The 12,256-nt window shown below is 39.3% G+C and overlaps 1 protein-coding gene across 3 annotated transcripts; it reads right to left on the reverse strand.

Annotated features, from left to right (window-relative positions):
- Nucleotides 1-2,237: 2,237 nt before the first annotated feature.
- arf2b (ARF GTPase 2b) lies at nucleotides 2,238-10,048 on the reverse strand. Of its 3 annotated transcripts, none has more exons than XM_026177951.1 (6): nucleotides 9,923-10,048; nucleotides 8,963-9,022; nucleotides 8,667-8,824; nucleotides 7,764-7,874; nucleotides 5,255-5,379; nucleotides 2,238-3,122 (listed from the first exon to the last, which is right to left on the reverse strand). In XM_026177951.1, exons 3-6 carry the CDS (start codon nucleotides 8,812-8,814, stop codon nucleotides 2,961-2,963), a joined length of 546 nt encoding a protein of 181 aa, XP_026033736.1. In that variant the 5' UTR covers nucleotides 8,815-8,824; nucleotides 8,963-9,022; nucleotides 9,923-10,048; the 3' UTR covers nucleotides 2,238-2,960. The 3 variants fall into 3 exon arrangements, with proteins under 3 accessions (XP_026033736.1, XP_026033737.1, XP_026033735.1); XM_026177952.1 differs by lacking the exon at nucleotides 9,923-10,048 and adding an exon at nucleotides 9,505-9,892; XM_026177950.1 differs by lacking the exon at nucleotides 8,963-9,022 and having other exon boundaries at nucleotides 9,923-10,047.
- Nucleotides 10,049-12,256: the final 2,208 nt, after the last annotated feature.

Genomic DNA, 12,256 nt, shown 5'->3' on the forward strand with positions numbered 1-12,256 from the left:
TCAGAGCAAGAAACAGTTTAAAGAAGACATTCAACAATCAAAGTTAAAATTTCATAAACAAATTCATGTTTAAACTTAAAGGAAACACTTCTGCCTCTGCAAGGTAATTATGCAAACCTGTGCCTTCACAGTAATTTCACATCATGAATGCAGCAACTTCATTTATTAAATCTTTTTCTCTTCTCTTTTAGAAAGGTTTGCTGTTATTTCCTGATAGATTAAGAATTCCCACAGTTCAGTCAAACGCAGACTTTGTGCTGGCGAAAGAAAATTTTAAGAAGTGCGTCTGAGTAAACCCAACAGGAACAGAAACGCTGTCCTGAAGAGAAAACAACCTAGTATATCTTTCTTTTCCTGGTTAGTGTTTCTGCAGCCAGCAGCCACTTCAGCAGACAGACGTTTTTACTATATGGAGAGCCAGGAGAGCCAAACTGAATGAATTAATATTAAGAGGCGTTTCCTTTATTTTGCATCAATGACAGGAACCCTCCTCTGTACAGTCATCAACACATTTTGACAGCATAACATCACCTTCAGTTTGCAGAGTCATATGTTTTAGATAAAATATATCAATCACTCCTACTTTACATAAATATTTAAATTAGGTGAAATTTAACTTTGGAGAATAGATTGCCTGCATTGCAACTCATCCTTACCTCCATAGACCCCATATTAAAACGTTTAATTTGACAGCAAAAACAAACTCGTTTGCAAAAAGGTTTTGGCCTCTATGGATATTTCCTCGCTTTATGACAACTGAAAAGGTTAGCCATCGAGCATAGTGTGGTTTATCCTCCTAACTGTAATAATCAGCATAACTCAAAAAATGAGCTTTGTTTTTACTTAGTATGACTTGAAATGAATAATTGTGCCCATAAAACCACCAGAAAAATGTTGAGCAAGTCATCTGAGTAGCTCCACATTTAAAAAACAAAACAAAAAACCCACCAAACACCCTTCCTGGAGAAAAAAATTCCAAGGGATTTGCATCCCTTCTCTGGATCTCCTGCTTGTTAAACACTAGTAGTGTGCACCACCACACTGTGAACCATGTGGACAAAAAAAACAAAGCTGACCAGATTTGGGCGCCATCTAAGGCCTGAACTTTCACAGGGATTGCATCATTATTACAACCTTGTTTAATGCAAAGATCCACTACTGTAACACATGAGAAAATAAAAAGCCTCTCCAACAGCTGTTGGATCAAATCATGTTTATTAATGTGTTCAGGAAATCCCCACAGAAACAGTTTATAGGGGAACTTACAGATTTACAATCATTCTTGACAGAAGTGCCAGCTCTAACCCCCATGGTTCAACACTGAGGACGACCAGCTAACTGCACACCCATTCCCCTCAACAGGTCTACCACCAAGTCCTTCCAGCTCGCCGACGAGCCTCCGACAGAGTACTTACTGTGTTGGTCTTTCTGCCTGTAAACACCCAGACGTCTGGACCGTTCACAGTTATAGAGAGCCTTCATTATTTTATTTTTTATCATGGTTTGTTTTTTTTTTGGTGCCAATCCTTCATCCCGACCAGGAAGGGAAAAAAAAAAAAAAAAAAGATCACACACAGCTGGATGCTTTCAGACTTTCAAAATAAATGTGCCAACCGTTGGTGAGAAGAAAAAAACTCGTCTGAGGCCCTCGAGGATGCACTTTCTACTTCCATATACAGGATTTGTCATACTGCTCAAATGCATTTGGTTCAGCAGTCAAAGTACAAATAGAAATGCTAAAACTAGTTACAGAAAAAAAAAATGTAACATCTCTTTAAAGGAATAACATGTGACGCCTGTGAATGTATTAGGACACCTGCCTCAGTCTGAAGTGTGCGAAATGTCCAACACCTTGTATCTGGCATGGAAACACTGAAGGTCATCTCCAAAAAAAAAAAAAAAAGAAAAGAAAAGAAAAGAAAAGAAAAAAGAAAAAGGAAAATCCTAATTTAATCCCAGGATTTAAACGCCAGCAACCCAAAGTCAAGAATTGCATATTCTCGTAGAGTTTAATTTTTTAATTTTCTCTTCTTTTGTGCTTCACGCTCTCACTTAGTGGTGGGAGGGGAGAAAGGTAGTGTTCACTGGAGAACCATTGCTAAGAATAATCTTTTATATTCCAATATAATAATAATATTAATAAAACAAACAGCATGATTTTCAGATGACACCAGAATGATCAAGGATGGGATTTTCTCTTTTCTTACTTTTTTTTTTTTTAAATTTTCCATTTTTTGTTTTTTTTTTTCCATTTGCTTCGACCTGATACAGGTTAAGATGCAATTTACTGAATCTCTTGGTGGGTTTGAGGTCTCAAAAATCAGATTAAAATGAACACCTAAGCACTGAAGGTGGGAGGGAGGGGGGCATTTCTAGTCAACATAGATATATTCTACAGGGAGAAGTGGGGGGTTGCACCCTTGCTCTTTCTTTGCCGTATGAAAACCGTGCTTCCTCTGAAGAGTAAGGGCGGGGCAGAACAGGGTCATGGTGGGGGGGGGGGGGCCGTGCAAGACAGATTAGGTGAGGAGGGGGGTAGGCCGAGCAGGGCAGAGACTGAGTTTGGTGGATGGAGAGAGAGAGAGAGAGAGAGAGAGAGAGAGAGGGGGGGCTTGAAAACCAGACTGCTGATTCCACAGGAGGTGTGTAAAAGGCACGCCAGGGTTACTCCCGATCCCAGCCAGCATACACAGAGACGCCTTCACACCCACACATCCACACAGGCATACACACCCACAGCCACACGCACACACACAAGCAGCACAGGCTAGAGCCCCAAGAGTACGGACGAGGAGGAAGAGAAAGCAGGAGGAAGGCGTTGAAAGAAAGAGCCAGGGCAGAGGAGTTAGAGGGGCGCAGAGGGGGGCCTGAATCCGGTGCTGCCGCTGTGTCGAAACAGAAAAAAAATAAACAACAAACAAACAAACGAAAAAATAATAATTCAAAACTGCTGGAATGGATCATTTCTGGTTCTTCAGCTGGTTGGAGAGCCAGTCGAGGCCCTCATACAAGCCGTCTCCGCTGGTGGCACAGGTGGCCTGGATGTACCAGCTGCGCTGGCGGAGGGCGTGCAGGCCCAGCTTGTCTGTGATCTCTGCAGCGTTCATGGCGTTGGGGAGATCCTAGAGGGAGAGGAAAGAGCCAGTTATGATGCAGTTCTAACCATTTTTAACCATCTGAACCAAAAATCCCACAAGCTTCCATCAACAGTAGAAAAGCTTCTGAACAATTCAGCCAATGTGAAAGTGCCTTAATCATGCACTCTCTTTAATGGCCACTAGGGGGCTACAGCAGTGGCTGAGGGGAGGACAAAAAAAAACTTCCAGTCCAATACAAGTGTTTGGGGATCGGCTCTCAGTAAAACTTTCCTGCTGAGTTTGATTATAAGTCATTTGTTTCAGGTGATATTAAATAATCTTATTTTTATCATTCTCAGAGTCAGAGAGGAGGGTTATCCAGAATAGATGATGGTGGGGGCCAATAAACATCTAGTGATGTCATAATGCGGTGACAGATCATGGGAGTTGTTTTCACAACAGCCTGAACACTGAATGTGCTAAGGCTCATTTATTATTCATTTACTGAATGATCCTTAGTAGTAGTCGTAATACTGATTTAAATTTCATATTTCTATTAATATTTACATTTGGATTTTATTATTTTACTATAGGGATCTATTAATACACTACTTTATATTAATACAAGTTTTATTATGCTGCCGTTATTAATAGTATTATTATAGTAGTATAATTAATAGTAATGAATTCCATTTTTGAGGCCTTGAACATGCTCAAACCCTCATGAAAGTGTGCACACCTGCCAGAAGCAATGGAAAGTTTTGTATTTAATCAATTGTTGGTTCCCTCACATCCTGTACTTATACTGTGCTAAAATCTGCACACAGACCAGAAAGTCTGCAAAGACGGACCAACAACAGCCTCTCTGCAAGATTTTGAACAGAACCCCCTGCTAACTGAACACAGCCAAGCTTCAAAGGTGTGAACTTGACACAGAGCATGCAGACACAAAACACCAGATGAACATTGGAATCTACATGAACTGAGGAACCTGCCGAAACAAACGTATGACCTGTTCTGATAGGTAGGTGAGACGATATCCTGTTGGTTTTTCTCCGCTGTCACTGATGTCTGTGGTTAGGTCTATTGGTTAGCACATTTAAGATTTCAACAGATCAGTAACAAAGTGGTTTGTAGTGGTTTTAGTCACGGTTCATTTAGGGAGGAAAAAAAAAGGTGTTACTTCTATTAAATCTGTCTGAGATTTATCATCATTTGCATTTTTCTTGACTGACAGAGTTCTGACAAAGAAAATGAATGAGCAGCTGTTACACAGTGAGGGGCGGTGAGGGAAACATCAGACTTCACTCTATTTTAATTAAAGTAATTGTTTTATTATCTCTTGCCAACATCACGCACATGCAGACAGCAACTTCTCAAAATGGCTCCCAATCCATTTCCTGCTCCCTTTAAATACTCTCAAGACACACCTTCTTAATACAGACTGGCCTATAAAAGAGCTGCAATTGAGGCAGGCTTCCTCTTTACTGGGAAAACAAGATGGCCACCACAAAGGTAACCTGGAACACTTTTACTTAAATGCTTCCCAACAGCAGCCTAACATTTAACAAAGCTCCTTATCTAATCAATGCTTTCTTTTTCTTCTCAATACATGTGACCTACCGCAGGGCAGGTTTCAGAATAGAGAATCAATGTGCAGATGTTGATCCTGCAGTGACAGCTGTTCTTCATTGTAAAAAAATAAAAATGAAATAGCTTCTACATATGGACTGCATTTGTTTTTTAAATATTAGTTTTGTCAGGTTATTGTTTTTGGCTTATTTTTGCCAGGAGTCAAGTACAGGGCCTCAAACCAGCAACCTTCAGGTTAGTAGCAGGATGCACCAATTTATGGATTTTGTCTCCCACAATATGGCCGCCTGATATTTCTGCCTGCCCACATTAACACGGCTAGCTACACGCTCCCCAGTCCTATCTCAAAGTATATAAATCCCCGACAGGGAAACATTTAAGGTGGAAGTTCACACCATTTTGATACTTGTATTTCTGCCTCTGAACCAGCAGAGGCTTCTTTTTTTTTTTAATTAAAGAAAGGTCCTGTACAAATAAAGTCTTGATCTTTATATCTGAAAGCTTTTTCATCCAAACCAATTGAGAAGTAAATTTGAGGCTCATTTCCTTTCTTGGCTCTACGTGTGTCTGAAACGCAAACTCACCTGTTTATTTGCAAAAACAAGCAGCACGGCGTCTCTGAGTTCGTCCTCAGCAAGCATTCTGGACAGTTCCTCCCTCGCCTCGTTCACCCTCTCCCTGTCGTTGCTGTCCACCACGAAGATGAGCCCTGCATACAAAAAAAATAAAAAATAAAAAATACACAGCATAAAAAAAAAAAAAAAATGCAGAAACATGTCTTCATTTATATTCTGGTTACAATACGTGCTCTATTGTCCCAGATAAAAAGCTCTGACTCTGTTCCAGTAATAATTCAGTCTGGACCAGCTCTCCTGGCCATTTATTAATCCCCAAAACAGTAAAGTAGAGTGGGCATTAAAAAAAAAAAAAAGTATCAGTAATAATTTGTGATTTGGCAGCTGCAGGTCTGCTGACTGTGAGAATATATTAAATCCAGAAGCTGTTAAACACATCAGTCATTTGTTAAGTTCAGTACAGATTAATTTATGACTTAAAGCTGCCAAATCATTTTCAGTTGTCATAGATCATGTGAAAGCTGTATTTTGAGACAACCGACAGTTTAATGACCGTATTAAAAAAAAAAGCTTCATGACACGAATGGATGGATGAAAGTACAACAGTGTTGAATGATGTTTTCCTGCTTCAAATTTAACACAAAAAATAAAGACAAAGCCAAGAAAACTGAGGTCATTTTGTTAGATGTCCTATGGCTGAAGCACACTTCCTGATCTGTATGCTAGCTTGTTTGAGGAAATGTTTCATCATACCCACAGCTCACCGAATGTACAAACAGGATGTTTTTATATTCATGTAACAGGGGACGACGTGATCACATGCTCAGCTCCGGTCTATAACTGAGATACTATTTGTTTGTGAAGCTAGAATCTGTATGCAGCCTCACTGACCTGTTACATTACAGACTCTGTGAAGATGTGAAGGGCACAAAAATGAAAGGAATATCTACAAGACACAGTGATGCTGTTAATTTGGTCAGTTTGCCTGAAATTTAGGATTCTTGAGACTCAGCTGGTGTTCAGCTGAGGGATCATGATCAAGAACAGGAATGCTGGTTTTTCTTGGCTTTGAGGGTTGATTCTTTATTACCTTAAGCGATAGATAATTACGCATTTTTTAGGTTAACGCCAATCTGATATTTTGGTTAGATATTGGGTTAATTCTATCTACAGAACCTGGATCAGATATCAGAGACAAAAATCCGCTATATGGTCTGAACTATTCAGTTCTCTGTTTCTCATAGTGCAGAGGAAGCTAACAGCGAAGCAGTAACTTGGGAACATTTCACACAACACCAACCAGCAACTTTCTACTCATGTTTACTAATTATTACAAAGTTGTACAAACTCATTTTAACTCAAGATGTTCGGACAGAAAGACGTCATAAATGTGGAGGCCTGACTGAGATTTATCACTGTTTGGACTTTCTCTTCATGTCGGGATAAAGATATCAAGCTATAATTCAGAATGGCCATTTTCATTATGTTTTTGACAGAACTGATAGAGACAATTTCAATTTTTAGATATTCTAAGCATTTCAGTTGTAATACAATAACTTTGTCTGAGCATTAAGGGCATCACAGCACCATGACACATTTGACAGAGAAAATTACGTCTCTACAGGGTAAAAACAGTCAGTGTTAAAAACCTAAAACAGTGAGACAATACTGACTTAGATAATGTAAGAACAGGGCCATACTTTAAACAGAATTTTCTGTTAGATTGTCAAAAAAGCCACTTGCATGCTAAGAACTTTACCATTAGAGTGAAGATATAACAGGTCATCATAAAAAAAATGAAGTATCATGTGTTTTTACTTTTTTTTGTTTGTTTGTTTTTAACATTTCTTGGGGAGAGGCTAGACCATTAAGGACAGACTAGATTGAGATGGTCCACAGGCCTAATTTTGCATAGAGCCTTAATCTTTTTGCCTGGAAAAATGATGGAAAGAAAGATTTTCTGTCACCTTAATCACGAAATCATTAACCAATACTCGGCACTCTAACCCAAACACAACTTTCCTTGTTTGCTGTAGAAGAAAATTCTGTAGTCAGACATGCTGTTTGTTAAATGATGCTGCGTCTTAGATCATCACTGAAATGATTGACACATTTAGTTTCACACTTGGGTGCTCAGTATGTGGAAGGTGATGTTCATCTAATGCATGCAGGGAAACCACAGGAGCACTGATGGCAGTGCAGCAAATAAGGTGGCTTCAATCACAATAAATTTCTGCAGATTAAAGATACCACAAAATGTTCAACTTAAGTTTGCTTACAAGCGGAATCATGACTGGCAAACACAAGACAGCATAGGCTATACATTCTGATGAGTTACACATCAGGAAACAGTAGAGGAGTCACACAATACGCCCTTTGAGAATGGAACAATGGCATGTGAGTCATTGGTCTCTTTAATATCCTCTATGCACCAACGAGGCCACCTACGGGCAGTAATGCTCACTGACACAACTGCCAGCTAAGATAATGCCACTGCACACCCCCCCTTTCACCTCACCTTGAGTGTTCTGGAAGTAGTGGCGCCACAGCGGCCTGATTTTGTCCTGACCGCCCACATCCCAAACTGTGAAGCTGATGTTCTTGTATTCTACAGTTTCAACATTAAAACCTGGAAAAAGGAAAAAAGAAAAGAAAAAGAAGGAGAGGAAACATAGATGAGTCACTAAAAGGCTTTGGACCACTCGATAGCAAACACTACACGCAGGTAAAGATTTCTACATATTTTTTTTTTCCACTGTTTGTTCCTAATATGACTTTTTTATTTTTAAAGTCAACATTTCCTGACTGCATTTTAATCAAAAAAAGGTCTTCAGTTACTCTCATTTTATCACTTATTCTTTGTTAAACCATTGTTAAAATGAAATGTCCCAAAAATCGGACATAAGGAAACGTCTGGCTGCTGTAGACCAAAACACAGTAAACTTGGACCCTCGCAAAAAAAAAAAAACCCCCCAAAAAAAACCCCCACACTAATCAAAAATTACCATAACTGCTTAAAGCTACAAAATGATTGGTCACCCTGTTGACTGGTAATGGCATTCACCTGCCTTTGTGGCCAATATTTATTACATCACTCCTGGTTAAAGACTTTAAAATAGATCAGTTAATTTTAATTATGATTTAATTACTTCCCCTGAAACAAAGTAAGAAGTAAATTGCAATAAAAAAAAAAAAGTAGATATATTATTCATAGCCCTAAGTTCCGTAACAGTGTATCCCTAGTAATTAAAACAAATTAACAGTCAAATGTTTAAAAGACCTGAAGATCTGCTGAACAGGATTTTTTTTGTCCTCTCAAATAACAATGGGAAATAACTAACAACTTACAATCTTCTCATAGCAGTCTAAAAATACAGCTTCTTTACAATGACACTGGAGTGATAGATGTAAATGTTCATACCAATGGTGGGAATGGTGGTGACTATCTCTCCGAGTTTGAGTTTATATAGGATAGTTGTTTTTCCAGCCGCATCCAGCCCCACCATTAGAATCCTCATCTCTTTTTTGCCAAACAGGCCTTTGAATAAGCTTGCAAATACATTCCCCATGGTGATGAAGCTGTCAAAGCAGAGACAGAGACAGGGTTAAGACAGTGTAAGGTCTGCTGTTAATCGGTTTCAGTGCAGTATGGTGAGAGGAAGTGAACACAGGGAAAATGTATCATAGAGAAAACAGCTGACATCTGGACTGATTTACCGTCGTTTTATCGTTAGTCAGTTCGTAGAGGCACACCACATTAGAGCAGTTCGATGACAGCTGTATATTTAGTCGAAAAAAAGAGGTACATTGTGTGACACACGGAGGAGAACAAGTTAAATGTTTACACAAACGAATGATTGAGGCTTTCGTCTACGACTCTAAGTTAAGAGCTAACTCTGGCCGTCCATATCAGCCATTAACTTCTACACTACAGAAGTGTTAAAACTGCCTATGTGTCAATTATTTAACAGCAGAAAAATCGCATATCCTGAGGCTAAGCTGTACAACCATGGATAAAGCGAATAGCTAACTGATGAAAAGATAAGAGAGGCCTGTTCCAGCTAGAAAACTCTGCAATAGCAGGTTAGGATAATGTTCCTGTACGAGTGAGCCGTCACAAGACGCTAGCTTTCAACTATAAGGTCAAGCTATGTTAATGTTAAAGTTCATATCAGTACGTGTCAATAAAGGCTGAAACGTTCTGCTATGTGAACGCGCAGATTTTCTGTGAGAAGTCTGAAGTTTTCTGGTCTCTTTACCTGATTACCAGCACTCGAAACAGGATACAGTTCGCTTCACTAAGGGCGGATGCTTCAGCTAGATAGCTAGTTTTCCTAGCATATGCTAACTTGCGACGAACAGGCGACACCGTTCGTCAACGGTCTAAAGACCACTGCCGGTTACAGCATATATTATTAATACATATAACGACGACCTGCTACGAAATCCACCTGGAAAACTGAGGCCTGGTTTCTGTGGCGTGAACATTAAAAGAGCTGATACACGGTAGCTCGCTAAGCTAACAGCCTTTAGCTAAATGCCGCGTCACAGTTGAGAAAGAACCTCGTGACGTCATGCTCAGGCGAAACTAAATCGAATCGCTGGTACCGCGCGACAATCGCCGTACAATAAATGGCGTTACAGGCAAAACACAAGCGAGTTTATGTGGGTTATTACCTTTAAAACGACAGCTTCTCGATCTTTCCGTTATCTCTCACTGTCACCCCAAAATGGCGTCTTGCGCAACCAGGGAGACACCGGCGTACGGCCACTTCCCACTCTCATACCGCGTCCAATCGTAGCACGCATGGTGTAACGGATAACCCGCCCAGATGACGCCGCGGTCCAATCAGCGTGTCGGCAGAGCCCTGTGCGCACAGTGTACAAAATGTCGAGGAAGTGAGCCGTAGACAAGTTTATTCAAGTTTCAGACACTGAGAACCGGGCCCTCATAGTTTTTCTGTTTTTTCCCTTTTTTTAATCGACGAGAAATGACTACAGGGAAACAGAAATTGGCCACAAAAGAGACAAATAATGATAATAACGATTAAATGACATGAATAACCACAAAGACATGCAAAAAAGCATACAAGTCAAGCGGAAACGATCCATGAGATCCCCAACAAGTACATGGGGCCATGAATAAACATAAATAACCCTAAAAAGACACCAATAAATAAAAAAATCCACACATAAACACAAGGACTATAGGGAGTCAAAAAAACAAAACACAGAAACACAACATTAGAAAAATCTGTTTCTAGTTTATTGTTTTTCCTCTATGTTTGCTTGTGGTCATTTTGATTTACTTTTTGATCGTTTTTCATCTTTATGGATGTTTAATTTGCTTTTACTTTTAAGCACATTTTCTGAGTAAAACCTAGTGATCACTGGGGTCACCGAAGGCCTCTCCAGCACTCTTTCCAATTGTGTGAGAGAGGTGGAGAGTTCTAACATTTATTTGTTTAGAGGCCCGTTTTTCCATGCCGGGACTCAAGATCCTGGCTGATCCCAACTTTTAGGCCTTACTGTCTTCTATTGAAGAGACATCCTGACATTTCTTTTTAGATCCTGACTTATTTTAATTGTGTTAATTCAAATTGCTGACACAGAAATGCTAGCATTTATCTATTATATGATTAGTCCAAGGCTGCAGGCTATCATGAATAAATTCATTGTCTGCAAGTCTCACAACCACTGTCTTTAATCATTTATGGTTTAACTTTTAGAATGGTAATTAATCACACTTGTCAGCAGTTAACAGCACCTGATGTCTGCAATTATTATTGGCTGTGTTTGCTATTGGAGGAATGTTTAAAGAAAACTCAGAAGCTTCACATTCCTCAAGCACCAAGCTGGAAATGTGAGGCCTTATTGTAGACTGTATATAAAAGATGGGTGTAGTCATCGTAATCACCCATTGGCTAGTGAAGCGCTGGTGACTCAAGATGAGTGTTTTGTTTTTACTGTTGCCATCTTGGTATTTTGAAAAAAGTGGACACCACAGGCCAACGATTGCCATCTTATGATTAACAAGTCATGAGCCAAAGAGGAAACTTCATGTTGTTTTTCAGTATGACTTAAAATTAGCTGATTGTGCTCATAAGCACATAGCACAACCAGCTAAGACTTTACTGAGGGCACAGATCAAGGAAGGAAAAACTTCAGGAAGTGTGTTTGCATTCAAAGGAGTCGCCCCCTGCTGGTCATTAGAAAGAATGCATATTTAAGGCACTTCCACGTCAACTACACTTTCTGAAGCATATATCTTTTTACACTTTGTGGGCCTTACAGTAGCAATACATTAAAAAAAAAGTCTAATAATAAATTATTGAGCATCTTTTATTCGTAGTTTAAAGGGTTTGTAACATAACTAAAAAATGGGACTTTGTAGTGACCTTTACATCAGTGAGTCAGTTTGAATTTTCCACAAAAAGTTTAAAGATGGCTGTGCTTGTTCATGTGAACCTTGTCTGAATACCACTCTTCTGTTCACAGCATTAACAGTGAGATCATCAGCTAACCTTAGGGTAGAAAGTCTGTTAATTAGCAATGTCAACAAACAGTTAACACCACACAAGGACAAAAAGCAAGCACTGGTCTGGGTTTATGGCACTTTTGCCATTGATGTCAATGAGAAGCAAGCCAAGGTTAGCCAGCTAGTTGCTATAGTCATAAAGAGTGTCGCATGTACAGTTACTTTCATTTAATAACATGAATCTCTCTTCAGTGGGAACCTCTAGCTGAACTATTTCAAATACAAATAATACAAAATTGTATATTTCATGCCCAGACAGAAACATTTTTATATTTGATATTTATCAAATACAGTTTATACTGTACAAAAACAATTTGTATAAGATCAATACCTATATTACAATTAATGAATGAACAGGATCAGGCTGAGGCGACCGTTTTCATACACCTTCCTGGTCATATGTAAGAGCCTCACGTGTTTAACAGCATCTGTTTTTATAGGGCTGGGCCTCGTTATCAGTGCTGTAAATGTTT

This window comes from Astatotilapia calliptera, chromosome 8 (genome assembly GCF_900246225.1).
Source record: "Astatotilapia calliptera chromosome 8, fAstCal1.2, whole genome shotgun sequence".
NCBI lineage: Eukaryota > Metazoa > Chordata > Actinopteri > Cichliformes > Cichlidae > Astatotilapia > Astatotilapia calliptera.

Excerpts from the sequence above, each read along its gene's own strand:
- arf2b (XM_026177951.1), bottom strand. The coding sequence starts at position 8,814 with ATGGGGAATGTATTTGCAAGCTTATTCAAAGGCCTGTTTGGCAAAAAA. Across the intron at positions 7,875-8,666 it reads CACCACCATTCCCACCATTG|GTTTTAATGTTGAAACTGTA; the intron begins GTATGAACATTT and ends TCCTTTTTCCAG. Across the intron at positions 3,123-5,254 it reads TTGTTTTTGCAAATAAACAG|GATCTCCCCAACGCCATGAA; the intron begins GTGAGTTTGCGT and ends CTCTCCCTCTAG.